Source organism: Centrocercus urophasianus, unplaced genomic scaffold, assembly GCF_019232065.1.
Source record: "Centrocercus urophasianus isolate 14NV4802_14NV808 unplaced genomic scaffold, USGS_Curo_1.0 seq_27, whole genome shotgun sequence".
In the NCBI taxonomy this organism is placed as follows: Eukaryota; Metazoa; Chordata; class Aves; order Galliformes; family Phasianidae; genus Centrocercus; species Centrocercus urophasianus.
In genome coordinates, this window is record NW_024884833.1 from 9,706,729 (window position 1) to 9,731,001 (window position 24,273).

A 24,273-nucleotide genomic window follows, 5' to 3' on the forward strand; every position below is an offset into this window, starting at 1 on the left:
ACCATCAGGGCAGTGTGAGAAGCTGAGATCTCCTTGGGTCTGTGCAGCGCTGCTCAGCAACAACTAGAACACTGTTGTGCTATCAACACTGCTATGCAAGCCCTATGGACAAGACATGTGCACACCCAACACATATATAGCACACATATACAGCACATACATAATAAACACTATTCTGTTTGACATTAGAACAAAGGGAGCAGTGATCTGTAGACGCAAAGACTTCAATCTGTCTCTTAATTTTCCTTATTTCCTTAAATTAATGTCATCTCTGCTCCAATCCTTCATCTCTGACAAAAGCCCCCAGCAGAATCTCACTCAATAATTCCCTTTGCTCTTTGCCACGGCCGTATTCCTCATATCAGAAACTCAACCAAGACATTGCTACAGCTCAAATTGTTTCCAATCTTAACCTCTTTAATGAGCTCCTCTGCATTAGTGAGCACCAGGTTCAGTGACACTTCAACTCTGGTTGGTTTGTGTAACAGCTGGACCAGGAAGCTATCCAGTGAACTCAGGTGTCTTCTGCATTTCTTGGAGCCCATGGCATTGCCTTCCTAGAAGACATTCTGCTGGTTGAAAACTCTCGCCAAAATTATAGCCTGCAAGCATAAAAAATCTTGCAGTTGAAGCAAAAAGGCCTCATTCACACAATCTCTCTGTTCAGGTGACCTGTTGTAGACCCTGACCACTAAATATCTTTAATTGATTTGCTCCCTGATTTTTATCCACAAACTCACAACCTGGTCATGGCTGTTCTCAGAGGCAGCTCTCTGCAATGTATCCTCTTCTTAATGTAGAGGGAAATCTCATCCCTCTTTCCCTGACAATCTCTTCTTGAAAAGCTTGTAGCCCTCCAACATCACACTGTAGCTGTGCAAATCAAAGCCTCTACAGCCACACTGCTGGGTACCTGTAGGGTCACCTGCGTGTATCTGTTCAATCCTCTAAAAAGTCTGAAGCCATTATCTAACTGACCAGAGATTGACATCTTATAAGTTCAGTGAAAATCAGCTATAAATTACATGAGAACATGAGAAGGTAACTGCACTGTAAAGCAATCTCTATCTGTAAGAAATTCTCATAAAAAAGGAATAATAGTAACGGTGAAAAGTATTCTCATTAGAGTTTGTACCTTATCAGCACGTAACAGCTAGCAACAAAACGCAAAACCAAAGGTTCTATGCCTCCATAAATATTTGTTAATGCAGATGCTGAATGACTTATTTGCTCTTCTTTACTTCTCTGGGCTTCAGCTGCATTACTCTTAAGTAGAATCATAGAATCACCAAAGTTGGAAATGACCTCCAAGATCATATTTCCCCATTAACCCATGTTCCTCAATACAAGACCTAAACTGTTTCTTGAACACCTCCAGGGACAAAGATTCTACCTCCCTGGGCAGCCTGTTCCAGTGCCTTACCACTCTCTCAGAGAAAATGTATTTCCTAATGTCCATCCTGAATCTCCCCTGGTGCAAGTTCAGGACATTCCCTCTAGTTCTATCACAAGTTGCGTGGGAGAAGAGGCCCACCCCACCTTGCCACAACCTCCTTCAGAGTGTAGTTGAGAGCTATAAGGTCTCCTCTGGGCCTCCTTTTCTCCAGACAAGACAGCCCCAGCTCCCTCAGTCACTAATTGCAAGACTTGTGCTCCAGATTCTCACCAGTTTTACAGCCCTTTTCCGGACACATTCCAGGGCCTCAATGTCTTTCTTGTAGTAAGGGGCCCAAAACTGAACACAATAATGGAGGCGTGGCCTCACCAAATCTGAATACAGAGGGATGATTGCTTCCCTGCTCCTGCTGGCAACACTATTTCTGATACAAGCCAGGATGCCACTGGCCTTCTTGGCCACCTGGGCGCACTGTTGGCTTACGTTCAGCCGAGCATTGACCAACATTCCCAGGTCTGTTTCTTCCATAAAGTCTTCCAGCCACCCTGCCCCAATCCTGAAGAATTGCCTGGGGTTGTTGTGGCCAAAGTATTGGACCTGGTACTTGGTCTTGTTGAACTTCATCCCACCGGTCTCAGCCCAGCTATCTTGCCTGACCACGTCCCTCTGTAGGGCCTTTCCTTTAGGAAATTGACACCTCCTGCTAACTTGGTGTCATCTGCCAGTTTACTGAGGGTGTGCTCAATCCCTTCGCCCAGGTCATCAATACAGATATCAAACAGGACAGGCACCAGTACTGACCCCTGGGGAATAGAGGTGCAGAAACAACCACTGCTACACCTGAAAATACATTTGTTATGCACAACAGCCATTGTTGGCTCAGATAAAAAAGATCCTGTAATGGAAATTTCCAAAGTTTCTACAACAAGGATCACTGTCTCCTTTCCTTACAGGATGCACTGCATTCCACCACACATTTAAGTGAAAATACTCCTAGTGGTTTAGAGAAAATATTATGGTATTTTATGGTTTTGACTTTAATTGAGGAAGGAGTTGAAAAGAGTATACTACTCCATTAGAATAATTAATATTCTACATCTGAAATCTGGATGAATAAAAAACAGTACTGTATAAAAGATTCAAGTTTTTACTTTTTTTACAGAAATTCCTAAATAATGGTAGATTACTTCATAGAATGGATTCAATAAACCATAGCAAAAAGAAGTGCAAAATACCTATTTATTCATGGCCATAAAGATTATTTCTCTTGTGTCACTATAAATGTGAAAACCACAGGCTTTTTTGAGTGATCTCACAAGGTATCTTCATGTTTCAAAATCTCAACTCTATTCAGCTGATTTAAAAAGTAATTTAAAAGTAGACACCTGGAACAGTTCTTTTTTCCTCTCTGGAACATTAGCATCACCAGCATGTAAGCATGGCAACTCAAACCCCAGGATGCTGCCTACATGCAATTAGTCAGTGTGACTTAAGCAGGGTCAGCATCTGGCTGCTTTTAATTTAATTTTTTTTTTTTTTTTGTGGAAGACAAAGGATTTAACAGCCAATTTGTTCATATGAGATTTGTGAGCCTACATGCAAGCCTCCAAACAACTCCTGCTCTTTCCTTTCCTACTTAGTTTTTCTTTGTTTGTTTTTTTGTGAGCAGAGGTGATAAGCATTTTTTCTTTTTAAAGCTTTTCACTAGAAATTACTTGCCTGTTTCAAAAAAAAAAAAAAAAAGATAAATTCCCAGTGAAATCCAGCAAAGACAGTGGTGAGGAAAGTTTCCAGGTCTATTCCTAACAAGCAGATCACGTTAGAGCCAAGGAATATTTAGTGTTTCTAGATAAAGAAATCCCAAGACACTTTTCCACACAATAATGTGGATTCAAAACTGCTGCTTAGAGACTTGGGTTGTTTTGCTTTTTCCAGATTTCTCTTTTGTATAAAATTGCAATATTTCAGCTTTTCCTTCTAGAATATAAGTTAAAAATTTGGTGTACTGCTTGCAACAAAAATGTTTTATGCTAACTAGTTTTACTTCTGATGATTTCAAGGTCAAGCACTCAGCATTTAGTTTACTTCAGACAACACAGAATTCAGTGGCACGTATCTCCCACCACTCTTTGTCCTCTGCCCTTTTCTTGAAGACAGTAAATGCTAACCTGCACCATCAAAAGTTGTCAGTGCTCCACAGAAGCACTGCCCTTCTCATCATATATATTCTTCCAGTTTTGTGCTTAGGAAATGAGGAAATTTCAGCCAGTGCTAGGCTGTAAGGAATAAAACTCAAAATACTGTGTGTTAAAACAACCTAAGATGATAAAGTTTAAACTTGCAAGAAATATTGTTACTTTTCACTAAGACTGAAATTATGTTTAGAATGAACAAAGCACTTATTCCATATTAAAAACAGCTCAGCTATTACAGTGCCTGATCTTGTGCTATTAACACACACTGATAAATGTACGAATATATTTAGAGGGGAGGTATTTTAACAAATCTGGGGGAAGATAAAATCACAGCTACTGAACTCCTCATTTTGGAAATGTTAATAGGCCGTGAAGTGCTATGTTTGGGTTAATAAAAAGCTGCATTTTTCTGTCAGAGACTATTTGTATTTGCTATTAGCAATATCACAATATCACAGACACCCATGACACCTTTGAGAGAAAAAGAGCTTATTTCTAAAATTGCGAAATTGTTAGTGAAAATACAAGAAGAAAAATGTTTAGAATAAATTGTAAGTCAGAACTTGATAACAGAAGTTGTGGATGTCATGTGTCTACACTGAAGTGCTTAGGAAAAATTGGAATAGAAAATCAGCCACGTATTTCAGAAAAACAGCATTTTTCCACATTTCATACCAAACACACTGTTTTGGGTAAGTGCAACTGAAAAGGAGAAAGAAGTGTGAAGAAGTGACATCTCTCTTTTCTACTGGGAATTTTCTTTTGTTGCTTACAAGAATTTCACTATATAAACACCAAGCCAGTTTCCATCATGTAAAATTGCAAGCCTTAGCACTTGCAGACCTTGCAGTCCAGGAGAAATGAAGCCAGACTTCCATACTTGCATCACTAGATCAGTTACAACCTCTGCTTGTAAAAGACAAGACAACAACAGAAGCACTAAAACGGTCCAGTAAATGGAGTCCAGTCACCCCTCTATCCGTCTGGTGGAAGTCACTAAAGCTATAGACACAGAGGTTGCACATTCACCTGAAGGGAGATGCAAATACACTAAAACTGTCTCAACAACCAAGCCAGCCTGCACAGAGAAAAATGTTGCTCAGATCTGATTAGAGCTTGAAAATAACTACAAGGATAGCAATTTTCCATCATCCTTTACTTTCTTCTAAAAGTCGTATCTTCTTCTGACCCTACGTGTCTACTGCTTCCTGTCTTCATTCCAAACATTTTTCCACAAGGCAGAAATAATATTTCACTTCAGCGCCTTCATAATCTCATCACTGGCATTGCACTGCATTTATACCAGAATTACCACCAGTACCTAGCCCAGGAGATATCCTGGCCACATCTATTCCAGACTTCAATATAGGTTATGAAGTCTACTGGACCTTGTCAAAGGCAGATTTTTTCTGCAAGGAAGTGGATTTATGATCTTCCAGCATTACAAAAGAATCCTAATTTGATTCATACTCAAGCAACCAAGAATCAAGATTCTGTTTTGATACAGTGAGGAATACAGTGATACTTAAATCACATAAATAAAACTTTCAGACTTGAAAGTCTTGACGTCTCTTAATGATCTCACAGAATTTAATAACTCTGATAACTAAAGAACAGAAGACTTCTGAAAAGAAACAGATAGTTTTTTTTTTTCTTACCCTGATTTCTCACTCAGTTTTCTTTCACTGTTGAGAAGCACAGACTCTTCTTTCAGCTCTTGTTCTGTGAATGTGTTATTCCCAAGCTCCTGCTGATTATTTGTTTCCCACGCACCATTACCATCATCCTCCTGCAATACAAAAGCATGTGTTCTTGTGATATCCAAACTGTCATAGCGCATCGAAGGAAGCACAGCTTTTGTGTTCGAAAGATTTTGTAAAAGAAGTTTCTACCTGAAATTCTACTTGAGTTTCAGGAGTTGATTCCTTCCCTTCAGCAGTTTCTGCTACTTTGCCACAATGTCCAGACTCAAATTTTGGCATCTCTGACTCAGCAGAAATTTCCCCAGATGATATATCACAGACTTCATTTTGGCCCAATATAATCCAACCCTCATCTTGCCCAAATCTTTCTCCTGATTCCCTTTCATCCTCGAGTTTTTGAGGCACAACAGAAGAGCTTTTCTCATCTAAGTCCCATTCAGCCCCACAAGCAGATTGGTCTTCCCTTTCATTTATTATGGAGATTGACTGAAAGGTATCCAATGGGCTTCGTGAAAAGCCTTCATTAGATTCTATTTGTCCAGGTACAACAGCCTCTTGAAACACAAAATCACTTTCCCTTGCTGAAGCCACATTTTCTTCCTCAGTAACAAGGATGTAATCCATCTCTACTGAAGCTGGATCTCTGTGAACCTGCATTCTCATATCCTCCTTACTCTCTGTACTTTCCAGTTCAGGGCTCTCAGAAGAATTTCTTGGCTTATTCTCTCTTCTAAGCACGGAAGTAGCATCAGCTTCTAAAAAAACAGACAAACAGAAATTCTTTTTAGTTTTTGAATTACTATTTTAGTCACCATGGCTAAATCAGTACTGTAAGATAAAGTTCCTTTCAGTTTTCTTTGACAGACTCTGTTAATGTGTACTTGAATTTTACAATATCATAATCATTATTAAAGATTGTACATTAACACCATAATCACTCCTAAGGGAAAAATGATTCAGTGTCCCATAGATCCTGCACAAACAACAGAAACAACATCCCAACTTGAAAGTTCAAAAGGTTTAAACGTGCTTAGAAGAAGAATGCTTGAACTACTCCCAACAGCAGAGCTCTGTACATCAAGGGGACACATATGTGAACATTCAGCAGTAATACTCCAGACATTTCTTTCTTGTTTTCTTACCAGCAGGTGATCTTTTATCTCCACCTGGCGGTGAGTCGAGATCAGTTGCTTCTTTCAAAACCACAGAAATTCCGAGAGCTTCTTGGGACTCTAAGAATGAAGGTTCTGACATGTGATTCTTCTGAAGGATCTCTGGTAAAGACACCTGATCTTCGATGCTATTTTCTTTGGTCATTAGGATGCCTTCATCACCTTCCAAGGGAGTTAGTGGTAAAGGCTTTTCATAAGAAACATTGTTACAAAATGGCTGCTTTAACAAGAGTTCACCCCTTGTACATCTGCTGCTAGAGGGTTCAGCATCAAAAGACACATAGAATGGTGGAGTGTACACCACTAGTGACTGGTCGCTGGGCATTTCCTTAAACACAGGAACATCTTTCTCAATTATGTCTTCACATTCTTTTGTTATGTTCAATTGATCATTTGAATTAGATTCAAAGCCCTCATTATCACCAAGAAGAAAGGATTTGGGAAAGAATATTTGTGTATTCTTTGATTTTCCTTCTGTTGCTTCACTACCTGCTACTTCTAATATATTAATTTCACCACATGTGCTCACTGTCATACTACTGACTGACGTGTTACAGATGTTATGTTCCAAACCCTTCTCAGATTCATCCAAGAACTCTGCTGGTATGTCATCACCAGTTATAGCTACCTTCTCAAAATCAGAATATTTTCCAGCTTCATCCAAAGCACTAATTTCTTTCAAGTTCTGCTCTGCTTTATCAGGTAGAGTTAAATTCATGGGAACCAAGTTTGTCTGGAAGGTCGCCATTTGAGACAAATCTGTTGGTGTTCCTTGATAACTTACAGGAATATAACTTTCATGGAATGCATCTTTCAGATCTAATGATGTCATTCCTAAAACTTCACTGGGGATGTTGACTGATTCAGTTGTCTTAAGAGCAGGTTTATTTTCTAGATCATGTTCCAAAACTGCAAATTCGAGAGGCTCCTGAGAATTAGAAGACATAAGCTGATATGATTCATCAGTCTTTCCCTGATCACAGTCTTGGGGACTACTACTTTTAGATTCAGCCTCTGTCTTCTGCATTACAAACTGACTCTTTGTGTCAGAATCTATCTCTTTACTCTTATTTGACTGCATGTGAGTCATCTGACTATCTTGTCTTTCAGGTTTTACACTAATCTGGGAAGATGGGATAGAGGCATGCTTAACTTCATATTCTTGGCACACATCTGGACTGTTTGACGCCTCAGAACTACTGTCTTGTTCACAATGATTTAATATATCAGGATTTTCAGTAACTGATTTCAAAGTGACAGGCTGTTCAGCACTAGTCCACAGGTCAGGTTCCATTGAAAATGACTGATTACCTTCTTTTGTGTTATCTTGTAAAATATCTGGGATAAGTGCAGTTTGGGAAACCAATACATTCAACATTGGACTTGACTTCTCTGTCATTTCAAAAGACAAGTCTTCTATAGTGAAAGCTGGTAGATGGTTGTGTTCTACTGTTTCACCAGTGTCTAGCTGTTGTTCTAGAGGGATGAGATTTGCATTTCCCTCATGGCCTTCTGGTTGATCATGTACTATGGTTTTTTGATCTGCTGTATTTGACATATCTTGTTGAACATATGAAAAAGTATTCTGTGAAGACAGTTGATTACTCTCATTTGTGGGAAAAAACTGCTCTTTCAAGTCCCTTTCTTCTGTATCATCTAGTATAAAAGGATCATATTGTTTGAACTCCTCAGTGTCTTCATTTACTTGGCTATCAGAAAGATTCATAGGATATAATAGCCTTTCATTTTCTTCCACATCACAGTACAGGTGAACAGGCTGATTTCCATCATTTGGTTCAGTGGAATGCGTTTCTGTTAGCTCTTCATTTTGTGCAGGTGATCTACAGGACTCCTCCTTATTGTTTGTTACTTGATATGTTGCAGAGTGACTTGAAATCGAATTCTGGTCTTCCACCAGGTTTTCTCCACAAGTTGGTGAATTCCACCATCCTGAACTGTCATACGGAAAATCAAATGTTCCTACACTGAATTTCTGATCAGTTCCTAAATCAGCTTCCAATGACAAACTCCACATACCACTTTCTGCAAAGTATTCTTTTTTACCACCAACAGAAGTCATTGTTTCATCTGCATTCATCTGATACAAATGTGAACCTTCTGTGCTACCCACTTTTTCGCTGCAAAGACTCACTTGAGCCTTATTCTGAAGTGTTTCACGCTGATCTAAATATTCAGAAGTCTCATTATGCTCTACTACGTTAAAGTCCTCCCGTGATACATTCTGAACTTCAACAGTTTCAGGGTTTTTATTTAAGATATCTGCAAAGATGTCTTCTGCCACTTCATTTTTTGCATCCAAATTGTCTTCATTTGCTTCAGGACTTGTTGCATTTGATTTTGCATAATCTGCACCAATTTCAGATAATTTGTGCTCCTTGTTTTCATATGTGGAATCTTCATTCAGTTCTTCTGGACATGCCTCTGAATTCTCTGAATCCTCATTTAGTTCCGGACTTGATAAAGAAGATACAGTATCATCATCTACATGAGCATTCCAAAAATCTAAGCTTTTGGGAACCTTATTCTGTGCTGTGCTTTTTTCAAATTGTTCTTGATCTTTATTCCCAAAGTCTTTGATTTTGCAAGCCTCCTTAAGATTTTTATCATTTTTACTATCCCACATATCTTTTTTTTCTTTGTGATTACTGTCAACTGGAAGTTCTCCCCACACATTCACTGATGCATCACTTAAATCAGGACTCGTTCCACTTGAGTGTGTATAATCATCTATTGTATCACTCCATACATTATCTTTCTCCAAATAACTTCTGATCTGTATATCCTTTGAAAGGCTGCTTGTGGTGGTTGCCATTTCATGGACTTCACTTGCTTCAGGACTTGTTCCAGGAGATTTAAAATCCTCATGTTGCTGTAAATTCCAAGCAGTTTCAGGAAAACTGTTATTAAGCGTTACACACAGTTCCCTGCAAAGCTTATCAGCAGATTCTAAATTTTCAGAATTTTCGTTTTTCCCCAAAGCTATATCATGTGAAAATGAATTATCCATCATAGACATGTCTGTGATGTCAGGAACACTGACATAACCAGCAGAAGGACTCTTCTTAAATTTAGTAGATGGAGACTCATCTATGAAAATATTTTCATGAGTGCTGCTTAGTTCTGAGCTATTTTCAAAAGACACTAACTTAGAATTGCTTACGTGTGGGTGGTTCAACACTTTATGTGAGCCCTCTGTTATATCTCCCAATATTTCTGATGGTTCATTCATCAAAGGAATTGACATAGGTAAGTGGCAACCAGAGTCATTCTTTCCAGAGTCATTCCAGCTATCTGACTTTGCAGGCATTTTAGAAGAATTATTTTCAAAGATACTTTCCGTTTCAGGACTTGTTGCATCCTCTATCACTACAGTCTCCTTTTCATCTTTCTCAGTAAGAGGCTGTAATATTTCACTGTAACTGTAACTTTGTGGTCTGGAGTCACCAAGAGATTCATAATTTCTGTCTTCCTCAGAAGCACTTGAAGAAGACTCTGCATCATTCTGTGACAATTCCTTCCTCTCCTCTTGACTGATTAGATTACTCTGATTGGAAAATGACTCATTATCTGTGACAAAGTCTTCCAAACTAAAACTAGTCCTTATTTTTTCTAGCGATCTAGAAAACTCAGATTTTGACCTCTTGTCTTCTGAATCTGTGTTACATGAAGGCTCACTGCTGTCTTCTGCTGGTTTGCTGCAAATGTCAGTAATAGTTTGTTTTCCATCTGTCTCATCTGTTATCTTATATTCCTCTTCTCCTTCCTGAGAGATGACAATGGCATTGTCCCAGCCTTTCTCACAATCCTGCTCAGATTGTAAATTCCATGAGTTAAGATGTTGCTCTAAATGCTGACTACTCAATTTTTCATCAACATCTGGAGTGTTTTGTGCTGGCTCCTTACTCGATGTCTCACTTTCTAAATCACGTATTTTCAGATCCAAACTATTTCCAGCATCTGAAGTTGGTGTAGATGTGCCTGTGTCTTCTACAGGAGCACTGCTCAATGCTTCTATATTTGCAGCTAAACTTTGTGCAGTATTTCCTTCATTCTGTGGTGGTGATAAGTCATTCACTGTTGGATTGTATAGTGCTGTAACTCTTTTGTTTTCGAATGCAGAAAAGGTATTTTCATTGGTATGTACCTCGGTTGAAAAATACTGATCTGTTGCTTGTTCTGAATTAAGTAACAGTTTAGCAGAGGTAGAAAGAGCAGTACTGTTCGAATTTCTTTCTTGTAATTGGGCATCAACATTATTTAAGAGCGTGCTCCAAATGCCTGTGTCTTTGCATCTTGAAAAGGGCATGTTTATAGGAGACAATAGTTCATTATTTGCTTTCTCAAGTTCTTTCGGTTCAGCCAAATTTGGGCTTATCAATTTATCAGTAATTGTTTCTTGGGCAAAATCTCCACCCTCATTTTCTCTTCCATTTTCCACATATGTAGGTGATATATAAGAATCAGATGTTGAGTAATTGGTGTCTGGTGGAGAAACAGCTAAGTCTTCACTTATATTTGATGAGCAAAGATCTGAGTGTTTATACAAGAAGGTATCATCCCAGGGTACCACTATTTCCGTTACCTCTTTCCTGATGTTTTTATCATACCTATTCCAGGTCTCTACATTTTCAAGTTGTATTGGCCTGTTCTTAGGGTCGCCAAATAGAGTTTTTTTCTCTGTTTCTAATGTGGAGTTATTCTGCATATTGTTGATATCAGAATTTGTATTTTCAGATGATTGACTCTCTTCTAGGGAATAACATCTTCTTTTATCCCAGGCTTGTAGAGATACCTGGGTAGGTGAGTTTTCAGTCTCATTGTCTGCTACAATTTCTGAAGAATCTGATAAACTATGTTTTGTTCTGGTCCATTTCTCAGGAACATTAACTGATTTTTTTTGTCTATCCAGTCTGGACACATTCCATAGTTCTTCTGAGGATCTAGCAATATTTTCTGTGTCAAACTTCATCCAGACATCATAAGAGTCTCCTTTTCCTTCTCCACTGGACCATGCATCTGACATCACAGGTGTTGGCTGACTGATCTTCCATGCAGCATTAAAACTCTCTGATTCTTGTTCTGTCCCCTCTGAAGAAGCAGTTTGCAAACACAAATGTTCACTGTTTTCCTCTTTTTTTTCTTGTTTTTGATTATCTAGTTTAAACTGATTATCCCACAGATCTGTTGTCGTGTATTCCATTTGCTCAGGCTGTTTTTGGAGGAAAACAGAATCTGATGCTCTTCTATCAATATGTCCTTGTAGCAGTGGGCTTGCTTTACAATTGTTCCACAAGACAGGGCTCTGAAATACAGATTCTTGTTCACTTGAACTCCATGTATCAGTATTTCGGGACTCTAAGTCAAAGCCATCCCACCAGCTTCCATATCTGACACGTGAACGAGAACACTTTGTGTCCTCTATTTCATTTATTTTTTTAATAACTTCTTGTGGGAAAAATAAAGGCTGCCCATTATCTAGTGGTGAAGTTTCTACAAGACTGTTCATTGGAGTCGGGGGAATTCTTGAATCAGCAGATTTCAACATTTCTGGTGAGGAAGTATCACCCTCAACTAAATTAATCAAACTTGAAGTTTTCTCAAACATTTCTCCTGGACTCACATCAAATTCAGCTAAACTATCTTCCTTTTTTGCTGTCATAATTAAGTCAGTTGAATAATTTGCCGTATCACTTTCTAGCAAGTTTGTTTCGTCATGTTCTTTCTGCACAGCAAGTTGTTGCCCTTCTGATGAATCACTATTAAGGAAATAGTCATCTGCTGGAGAACAGTCAACAGAACGAGAAGAGGATTCAGATGGAGCTGTAACCACTGGTGCTAGATCAAAATTGAAAAGGTCAAAGTTACCACTGCTGTCTCTAGATTGAGGTTTTTGTTCTTCTGCTATCGCTCCTTCAGGAATAGGGCTGTAGGAATCAAAGCCAGGCAGAAGACTATGATGGGAAACAGCACCTTCTGCAACAGGGCTGTCATCACTAAGGAAAACAGAGCTCTCCTTGGAAGACCTGCTGCTTCTAATGGTAGCCAAGCCACTGTCTGGACTCACAAGGTCTACATTAAGATCAACATGGGCTTGAATGGATCCATTTAAATCCTGAGGATTTTCTATAAAGTTGACAGAACTGGTCTGTGGTTCTACATCAGAGCCATATAACTCCACAATACCAGAAGACCCTTGTGAAAGAGGAGCACTTCCAGCGACAGCTTCAGTAGAAGATGTTCTACTGTTTGATACCATTTCTGGTTGTCTTCTATTCATGACTTCCTTAATGAGAAGAAAAATTTGATCACAGGTAACCAAAGAATTTTCTTGATGATAAATAAGAATCTGGTCACATCCACACTCCAGTGGATCCAGCTCCAAGCAAGGATTTTGACATTCTTCTAATTCGCAGCAAATCTGTTGAAAAACAGGACGTTTAAAAAGCAATTACAATCATAGGTAGCAGGTCACAGTCTATTCCACAGTGCAACACAGTCATAGCTATCTATTCCAATTTATTTACAACAGACATTTTACACACTAAATCAGTGAAATATTAAAAGCTTGGTATAAAATATATATTATGCAATTGATCATAATGTTTACATGAAATGATTCAATTTGACTTCCAAGTTTATTTTTCATTAATAAAAGAAAATCCAAATTCTTAATTATTGCCTTAAGAAATCTGAGTAAAATATATAAAGGGTATGTGAGAGAAGAATTTCTAGAATAATCAAGTTCATAAAATAAAAACATTTATGTTGATCCTGAAGCAATAGGGTCCTTTAGGTACCTGTTTCTAAAATGAGAAGTTTTAAGAAAAAGACAAAGGTACAACGAGTTGCCCTGTGGTAATTTCCTCAATTTGGGGACAAATGCATGGGAAAAAGACAACATTTGACTTTGGATAAACTTTTGTTCTAGAAATAATTTGGCTTAATTTCAGAGCTTAAATTATTCAGTGATAAAATACACAGATATGAAATCTGATCAGTTTCATTTATATGATTGTTCATGACCCATTGTAAAAGAGTAGAACACAATTCCTGTCCTATGTGACATTGTGTATTGTATATTAAAATATAAAAACAAGCCAAAACCAGTAAAAAATAAATAATTCTGTTTTGTACAGTCTTACTGTACTTCCAGTGACTATCCAATCTTTCTATTAGGCTGTTCTGAAGCAATCATGAGTAACACAATCTTGCATTTCACATCACATGCATAATGCAGTCATTTCAAATTGCTACTCCATTGCCAGCCAACTGTAGTTATTTCTTGTATCCACCTAGTTTCTAAACTTTTGCATATACTTTAAAAAAAAATCACTATTTTTAAAGCAAAATACTTCTAACTTATTTTTCCAGGTACTTACTTGATTGCCAAGCTCTAAGTTTTCCGAGTATACTGCTATTTGCCGTTTTGTTTGCTCATCATCTGACAAAGAGTTGGCCAAAATTACAAGTACATCAAACCTGTATTTACATATGAATGCTTTCAGATCACCAATAAGATTCCTGTGTAACAGGCAGTCCTGAAATAAGATAAGGAATTTAGAGGTCAGTGCATTTTTCTTACTCTTCCCATCCATATCTGTGGTGAAAATAGAAACACTCATACACAACAGTGGCTCTAGTTATAGAATCATAGAATTACAAGGTTGGAAAGGACCTGCAAGATCATCTAGTCCAGCCATCCTCTCATTACCATTGCTACCACAAGCACTAAACCATACCTTGTAGCTCCTCATCCAGACGCCTCTTGAACACTGCCAGGGACGGCGACTCCACCACCTCCCTGGGCAGCCATTCCAGTGCCTGACCACTCTCTGAGAGAAAAAGTTCCTCCTTATGTCTAATCTAAATCTCCCCTGGCGCAACTTGCAACCATTTCCTTGGGTCCTGTCTGTTGCCTGGGAGAAGAGGCCAAATCCCTCTTCACCACAACCTCTCTTCAGGAAGTTGTAGAGTGCAGTGAGGTCTCCCCTGAGCCTCCTCTTCTCCAGACTGAACAATCCCAGCTCCCTCAGCTGCTCTCATAAGACCTTTTCTCCAGATCCCTCATCAGTTTCGTTGCTGAAGAGCAGGTCTAGCAGGGCATCATCCCTAGTAGGCTCTTGTACCAGCTGTGCAAGGAAGCTGTCTTCCACGCACTCTAGAAACTTCTTGGACTGCTTCCTCTCTGCTGTATTATACTTCCCACATACATCAGGGAAGTTGAAGCCTGCAATGAGAACCAGTGCTGGCGAATGTGCATCTTCTGCAAGCTGCTCACAGGATGCCTCGTCCTTCTCTGCATCCTGATTAGATGGTCTGTAACAGACCCCACCAAGATGTCACCCCTACAGGCCTTTCCCCCAGTGCTTATCCACAGACACTCAACTTTATCATTCCCAACTCTTCAACATCAAAACACTGTAATATAAAGAACCACACCACCATACTTCCTTCCTTGTCTATCCTTTCTGAAGAGCTTGTAGCCAATCATCTCAGCACTCCATCATGAGTGGTTCCACCATGTTTCAGTAATAGCAACTAGGTCATAGCCTGCTGCACAATCACGTCCACCTCCTCCTGCTTGTTGCCCATGCTGTGTGCATTGGCATAGATGCACTTCAGCTGAATCATCTGCCTTACCCCCAGCTCAAGCATCGTTCCCCTAAGACTAGTGCAATGTAGGATTAGCTAGATTTTGCAGGGTAAGTTATCCATTCTTTTTCTTGGGGCCATAACACATGAAGAGCAAATGTCCCACTTCAGTCATCAGTTCTGAAAATTGCTAGTGAAGAAATTACCAGAAACTTTATTTTCTCCCTTATGTTCCTATTTGTATTTGAGAGTTTTTTTTTTTATCTTCAAGTTAAACACAGTGTCATATGCTATAATAGTTGTGATGCTGCCAAGCTACACTGGCCCTGAATAAACAGCAGTTCATCATAAATACAAAACAACTGTATATGCAGATCGGAATATTATTCCCTTGCATCTGTCTCCTACCTGATAAATTACTGTTTTGGTTAGATAAATACAAATACTATTTATTAATCTGCTCAAATGTGTCCACAAAATGCCTCTCCCACCCCTATAAGTTGAACTTAAAAAAAATATCTTTTTTCAAGAATTTTGGAAGTAGATTCCTTCCTAGATTAGAAATGAAATTCTGCTTTGATGTTTGTAATAAGTAGAACAATAACTTGATCTACATTAAAACCATGCAGAAGTCAGCTAACAGTTTACTGGTGGACATTCACATATAAATTCTGAATAGGAAGATAGGTGAAGAATTATGGTGAATAAGGTTTGAATGTCCAACTACGTCTCAGCTGTTCAGTCACACCCAGTTGCTCACTCACACCCAGGAAGCTCATAGTTCAACTGCAGATTCATTGTACCAGGTGTTCACCACTGTAGACATGGTAAATAAATGACAGGTTTAATACACATTCAGCCTTCTAGCCTCATTATTCTTTAGCTTCTAAATTATTTCTATATTCTTGAATTGATTGAAAAGGCAAGGGATTAAACATTTTCTGCCAAAATCAACTGATTGAACAGGAAACTTCATGAAAGAAACACTGCCTGGGATAATTTTTGCCCACCCGCTGCCAGACTGTGCTCACATCCATTGTTGGTATCCATAAACATTCAGTAAGCATCAATGAATGTGTGCCATTTTCAGTGCATGGAGGAATTCAATGACACACCTTTGTTTCAGATGCACTTCCACGTCACACACCATTTTATCAGACTGTTCCTCTGCTGTAATATGTCACATGGCAATAAAATATAGTAGAATACTGGGGGAAAGGTTCAACTTCTACTGCCATACCGCCAACATCTGCCTCATACGTTGTGGGCCAACATGATAAAAATGACATAAAAAGGAGGCACTACTTTGCGAGCCACCCTTGCAAAAGGTCTAGTGACCAAAAGAGAGAAATCCCTTCTGCAGCCAGGATATGCCCAATGTGCTGCATGAAGACCACTGCCAGTTCAGTGCTTCATCTTTCTGGGTTCCCATAACATAAAGGGACATAAGACTATATGCTAAGACTAGAGCTAAAACATTAGCTCTAGAAAGCAGTATTTTAAAGATACCTTACCAAGTCTGTTTCTCTTTTAAATAATGGACCAGCACTGCCTACTGTAAAACACTCAGAGCAGCACAGGAAAGAGTTTAGCTGAGCTAACATTAAACATCATGTCTTTAAACAAAACAAGCAGATTACATATGGATTAGATTTTTAAATCTAAGATGGAAAGAGAAGTTTTACAGTGACATAAAATCAGCATTAATACGGAGGATGCCATTAAAGTGTATCAAAGCATAGGCCAAGTTGAGCAGAATTAAGTGATCACAGCCAATTTGTTACTTTATAGGATGAATCTTACACCATGGACAACTGTCTGACAAAATTTTCATTATTCAGCAGAGGTATGAAACCCAAGACTGCTGTCATTCTGCAGCACCATGACAAGTATGTAAGCTTATCACCCTATTGTATAAACATTTACTAGCATTCAGATAATACCTGAGAAAATAAGTTACTAAGATTTCCCAAACATAGTCATTTTAGTAACCAACAATAAATATTTCTCAGAATTTGTTAATTTAACATGTGTCCACAAATGAAAAGAATGGTGAACAGAACTCATTGAAATAATGGCTGAAAAAGTATATTTGTTGGAAGATATTGTTGCCTGAGCTATTAATAAAATCAAGATTGAATTACACATTTTACAGCATCATGACTCAATTTATCTGATTGACTATGAATCAAAATATCTAAATAACATTGTTTCAAAGCAAAGGTACTTTATTAGCAGTATTAAATATTACTGATCAATTTTTAATACTTATCTTAGTTCCACCTCAACATTTCCATAAATTTTATTCGTCTGAACTATTGCTACCAACACAAGCACTCAAATCTTCAAACAGACTTTCATGAACAAGAAATTCTTACATAAAATTACTAAAGACTATAAATTGAAAGACATAATAGACATATGGAATCTTCCACAAATTTGCTAAGTAAACAACCAGAATGTTGTATGTATTATAAACACTAACAGAAGATAAAACATCTCCTTCAAAAATGAATGAAAAAGCTGCTTTTTACCCCCAAATCATTTACAAGCACTGTAAAATACAGTGTTGATGAATTTGTATAACAGGAAATGAACTGCAAGATTGGTCAAAGCATGACAAAGGTCAAATTATTCATTTTATAGTACTTTTCCTTTCTTTATTTGTATGTTTTGGTTTAAATATTAATTCGTATTTGCAGTGTGCAGTAGGTAAACAGCATATATAAGCATTATTAGTTGTAATGCCCTCCAAATACCCTACTACAAAAAAAATGGACTGTAAGTATACTTGAAATGTACTTTACATGAAATAGATAATAACTGATATTAAATATATCAGTGAACAGCACTGTGGATATTGGAGAAATTGAGTATCTTTGCAATTATAATGAAACCATGCATTTGCTTTGTCTAATCCACTTTAAAAGTTTACACTGTGCTAAGAACATGGGGACCATTCTAAAACAATTTGTTTTGGTTTGGTTTTTAATCATTCAGGCAAACAGAATATGAAAGCTCAACAAATCAATGAAATTTGATGCATTTTGCAACACAACCAATTCATTTATTATGCACTCCTATTGTGAAATGCATTACAAATTTTATGCAGGCTGTATGCTGGAACTTATTTCTCTGAAACTCAGTTTTCTTATAGGAACTTAACTGAATAGCTAAAATGTGTGCAGACCTCAAAAAGAAGCAAAGTCTCTGAAAAAATACTCAAAGAGAATTGATAATTTCTCCCTTTCTACACTTTCTGATATATGAAGCCAACAGTCAATTACCCAAGTCATCACTGTAAATGTACATTACACACGCTTCTGATTCTTTTGAGCTAACTGTGTCAATATTAACCTGATCAAATTAAGAACAAACTGTCTCTTTTGTTCTTCACACTCCTCACATGGAGAGCACAATATGGCTTTTGTCAGAGATGCTCCATCATTTTGGCTCAAGGAAACTGTCAGTACAGTTTGGGATTCGTTATTCATGGGCAGATACCCTGATGGGTCTAATGAAGCCTTTCTGCTGACAACTCATTTGCTAAAAATACCCAGCCATCACAAAATATAAATGAGAAATATCACTGCAACTCATTACAGTTTTCACATCCAAAACAATTATCACTATCCAGAAGTCAGTATACACTGCTTAACACTGTATTTTCTTACTATTTCATGGTCAGTACTGTTGTATCCCAGTTTGTTTCTGTGTGATAACTGATAAAACTTTATGACTTACTGAAATTGCAATATAATAGGGTAAACACCAATGTTATGGCACACATGCAGAGCTAACAGTCTGTGTGCCATTTGTTGTAAATCTAGCTAATTACTAGAAGCCCCCACATAAAATAAAAATTAAAGAAAAAAAAAAAAAAAAAAGCAAAATAAACTCGATTTTGCATAGAGGTTTCCAGGTAAGATTGCTAAAAGCAGAAAACAGTATAAACAGAATAGTACCTATAAGACTACACCAGATTATTTACTGTTTAACTTCTTCTTTGTATCAACATCACTGGTTAAAATGCAGTTAACTGGTTAAACGCAGTTAAAACTACACAGAATTTCTCTTTCCTGTAAGAAAAGAATCCACTTATCTGCTATACATTTAAATCTACGAAATGACAGTTCTGCCATACCCGGATTTATCTATCTTCTGAAAAGAACATAAGTAGCAACCAACTCTGCTGTCAGTTTCTAACACTTTCATCTTAGGGCTGCTGCCTAAAGTTTCCAGAGAGAAAAATATATCAATCCCAAACTGAAGAAGGGGAGAACGGTTACCTGCAAGCTTGCGCAACCATGTCCTACAGGGTCCCCTATTACAACTGATGTTAACCTTTAAGCTCCCTGAACTGAACTTCGTAGGAAATGTAACCAGGAAGTGCTGCACTATGAAACACTCCACAGAATACGTGATTAAGACGTTCAGCATTGATCTCAGTCCCCATCCCGTAGGTAAGAGCTCTGTTTTTAGAGTTTCAATCACCTTAGTCAAAACTCAAAAAATAAAGCAAAGAAGAAAGAAGAATTCATCTGTAATAAGATTCACTGAACAAAACATGATCATTTAATTGCGTTTAGCCACTTCCATGCCCAACTGCCTTTTCTACGCCTTTGGTCTACTTTCAGTTAATATTACTTAGCAATGATCTTTGTGAAAGAAGATTGCAACTAAACAACTTTTCCTCGTGCTTTAAACAAGTTAAAATTCTGTGTTTTCAAATTCAGGCTTGACCACTCTAATAAACAAAATTTTAAAAAATATTTTAAATTTTAAAAAAGCTGCTCAGGTAATCAGCTAATCTTCTTTTATATTCTTTATTATTGTGTAATCTTTATTACACATTTTCAGATAGCTGAAACAGTTTTGAATTAGGGTACCACCATAGGTCTCGTGAGAAATTACAATAGCATATATCAGAAGGACATCACAGTGTCCTGTTCAGTTTAGAACACTCACCCTCCCACTGGAGCACCTGCAAATGGTGCTCAGAAGTGATCAGCAAGGATCACTAACAAAAGCAAGAACTGGAACTCTACCCTCAGCAAAAGGAATGCCAGTTCTTAACCATAAGAAAAACAACCTCCCACAGCCTCAGCTGTCTAAACTAGTTTTGTTGTGCCTTCTTGTGCATGTGCACATATACTAAAAGAACGAAAGAGATCAGAAGTGCTCAAGATATTCAGAGAAAGTGCTGCTTCTATTCCCTGATATAACATCAAGTAATTAATATAATCAAGCATAGGTAACAGAGCGCATATTGTTGTGCGTGCAACTGCTAAATCAAGAAGCAAAAAAATAAACAAATAGCGCAGGAATTAAAGAACAAATGTTCATCATCTGTTCTAGTGAGCTAACAGTGAAGACCCTTGCTTATTCCCAAATTCAAAGTTTATAATTTCTCTCACTGTTAATGAATATATTCTGTAATCAGAAAATTGTGACTGACAAAAATAAAACTATCATTTTTAAGCTTTTTTGTTTGTTTGTTTTTTGTTTTTTGTTTCCCCAATTGAAGGGCACTAAATATTTTGGAGTGCAAAACACAGCAAAGCACATAGATTTAATTTTCAAATTTAGATGCCTAAATGCCACCACTTTTTTCAAGTATGTCATCTAACGTCAGACTGTATAATGAAAAAAAAGGATGATCTTGCAGTCATAGCAATACAACTTTTGCTGCAAGGAGGGAACTATTGGTAAATGCAATTTACTATGCTAAAATGTACTCTCTCCAGGCCACTTTGAAGGATAAACTAACTATGAACATATTTTTCGTATGCTAACTGCATGTAGAGTGAACTTTCCTATTTGGAAAGCACAAGTATAGGTACTCACAGGGTAAAGATAAAGGAATTCTGAGATCTGCGTAATAAAACATCACCTATACAAAATATTAAAAAATTCACACAAAATGAAGAAAAAAACTCTATGCTAAAGTAGTGTATATGCAATGTAATACATTACTCCCCTCAGAAACTTATAAGATGAAAAAAAATAAAAAAACGAAATGGCATTTTTATGTCTCACTAATCAACAGACCATGTGGTTGTAGCATATATTTCTCATTCTCCTTAGTTTTATAGTTCTTTGTCATCCTAGCTTAGGAATCTCATCTGATTTTTCCACAGCTTGTAAAACAATTAAAAATACTGAAAAAAACCCACAACCTACTACTTCAGTGACAAGGCTCATTTAATCACATACAATATTTATTTGATTTCAATTTTGACTGATTAGTAAGTGGTAACAAGGAAAAGGCTGACTTGCTAGAGTGATGAATTAAAACATAAGAAAAAACATCACGAGCATGTATATACTGACCATGAGCAGTCCATTTTACCCAGACAAGCCTCAGGTGTAAATTTGTATGCCATAATTCATACCTTACAAAAAGCTCCCATGCAAACATGGTAACAAAAACACATTTCTGGCTGTCAAGAAAATTTCTGGCAGAATTAATCAACCATTCATCCATTCAGGCTCTTTGCATACCCTTTTGTCAAAGAGGGAATACTAAGAGATTTCTTTCCTCTTCCACTCACTCATTGCAATGGTTTTTAGAATCCATCAAGCCTGAGTTGATTTATTGAACTGTCTCATAGCTCAGCAGTATAACTATAGCAAATGAACTGGTAACTTCTCCAAAAACAGCAGTGATTAAACAATATCTGGTTTATTTAATTCCTTCTAACTTCAGATCTGGAGTAATTTCTTAAAGGGGCTGACTTGAATTCTTTAAAACTTCTATCTCCAATTTTATACCTGTGTTTCCATTCCTTTTTATTTATTTATTCTATTTTGACGTTTGACAGAGATATTTTTTATTTACAACGGTCTGACTCTAGAACCGCCAACATCTTCACATTTTTCATGCTACCTAGTATGGTTCTATCACAAGATTGATATTTCATAAAATAATTCAATTTTCGGAGACAATACTGCCATGTACGTTTATGTAAATGATCTTATTTATTATGCTTAGCGTACTCAATTATAATTACCCAGTTAAAAGTATCTACCTGTTTATTTTATTTAATTACATAGACAACTTTGCATTCATATTGAACTATTTCTGTATTTATCTAATTCCACCACTGGTAATGAGAACTGTTATAAAAGTAGTTAAGGCACAAAAAAGAGATATGACAAGCAGTTTGAAACACTGTTTAAATATGGATTTTATTGCTGAACATCGTCCATTGAGCCCCATGAAGCACATTTATCACTCACCAGCTTTGAATTTTTCTTCATAAAGATATATGACCTTTGCCTATTAGATTTCATTAGCAGGGCACCATACAAGGCTCCTCTGCAGATGACAGGATAGAAAGCTAAACAACCTCGCCTGAAGGATTTGTGAGAACAAGCCCATCTTCAATCTTTGTCCCTGGGAGGCACTTCTAACACCTGCCAACCACAGCACTATCATCAGAAAAACATTTAGAGATTTATCTTCAGGCTGGTGATTATAAGAGATAATTTGTTTGGAGTATGGATAAAGTTGGTCTAGCATAAACAAACTTGAAGCTCAAATTATACGATGAACCTCATTAACTATTGATTTAACCACTGCAAATCCATGAACAAATGTTGTATCAAAATGTTAATTCTTCCTAAAGATATAATCAAGAGGGGAAAAAAAATGCCAAGGCGAGATAGTTTAAAAATCCTGAACTATTCTAATGGGTGCTTTTAATACTTACAGCTTCAGTTTTATATGGAGACTTGTTTCATCATAACGATAACAGTATTTTATTGTCATTTTCCCATAAACGTGCAGTTTTGTCTGACAAAAAGCGCTGTATCCCTTTGTTCTGGCTACTGCAGAGGGGTGAAAGAGAAAGTCCTCATCTTTTTTGCTTGGAGACAGCAGAACAAGACATAATGTAAAAATTTTCCAGTTGCAAGAAGAAAGTAATATTTAAATGGATGCTATCACAGCCTGAAAAATTATACATATATAATTTATATTTTATCTGCTCTACATACTGTTTGTGGCCGTAACTGAAAGTAACTTCTTTCTAATCACTGAAAATTACTTTCACTCAAGTTAATAAATCATCTGCTCTCCAGCCAAGAGCATATTTAGAAATAATGTATCATAGCTGGTCCTGAACACATTAGGTGCTTGTTTTCATACGGTGGAACCCAACACCTTCTTGCTAAAGGGGAGAAAAGTGCTGTGAGACTTCCAACTGCAATCCAGACAGAGCAGCCAGCCAGTGCCTCAACATTACATTCTCAGGGTGCCCCACAGAATTCTAGTTCACTATACCTCTGCCATATTCCTTCCTCCGTAAGTCTACTCTGCTAGGGGAAATAAAAAAGCTCATTTGTTGACAGGAAGTGGAAGGAAACCTGCAGCTTTTCCTCCAGTATGGCAATCTAAACAAATCACTTTGTGTTACTTGCACTTAACACCACTGTTTTTTAATCTAGAGTTGACTGTGAAAACAACAAAAATCTTTCAGATGAGACTAAAAAACTTGCTGCCAAGAGAAGAAACTTAAGAAACTTTCGGATATAATATTATCTCTCAGCATTAACTTCTTCTAAAATGGACTGTTATCTGAAGTAATATGATTAGGTTGTCTGTATTTTAAAAAAAAAAAATCTGCTACAAAATTCTTTCTTTCTATTTGAGTGTTTATTACACAGCAATGAAGTAATACAGATGGAGTCCTTCCATGCAAATGGACCTTAAATCTTTTTTAAATTGTTCTGAGATTAAAAGGCAATGTTAAATGCCAAGTTACTGATTTTTTTTATTTATTTCATCACATTTACTTTGCTAATTTATGTAAGTATTTCACAGTCTAACTATATGAGTAAAGCACAGTTACTTAGAGTGAAACAGCAGTAACAATTATTTACATAGAAAGGCAAATAAATTAGCAAGATATTACTGATTTAAGTCCATCCAAACATTCAGATTTGGACACAAACCCCTCTCCATTAAAAACTACTTTTCCATTAAAAACTGCTTTGAAAATGATCAGGTGATAATAAATTCAAAAGAATCATTTGTGGAAGATTTCAGATCTGGTGCTTTTGTTATATTCTAAGCTTTTCTGTTTCGATTTTTTATTAATTTCCAGCAATCGCTGAAGCCCTCTGTTTCTTCTAGTTCCCTCTTTTCTTTCTTTCTTTCTTTCTTTCTTTCTTTCTTTCTTTCTTTCTTT

The 24,273-nt window shown here is 37.2% G+C and overlaps 1 protein-coding gene across 2 annotated transcripts in view; it reads right to left on the reverse strand.

Moving 5' to 3' along the window:
- The window catches only part of PRUNE2 (prune homolog 2 with BCH domain), a 136,563-nt gene that overhangs the window by 39,003 nt on the left and 73,287 nt on the right, over positions 1–24,273 (reverse strand). The window contains exons 7-10 of one of the 2 annotated variants that reach the window (XM_042826820.1): positions 13,867–14,025; positions 6,437–12,905; positions 5,484–6,049; positions 5,250–5,380 (exon numbers count right to left, since the gene is read on the reverse strand). In XM_042826820.1, coding sequence (XP_042682754.1) covers positions 5,250–5,380; positions 5,484–6,049; positions 6,437–12,905; positions 13,867–14,025 — 7,325 coding nt within the window. Of the gene's footprint in view, positions 1–5,249; positions 5,381–5,483; positions 6,050–6,436; positions 12,906–13,866; positions 14,026–24,273 lie in introns of those variants that run through there. The other variant, XM_042826819.1, reaches the window with a different exon arrangement.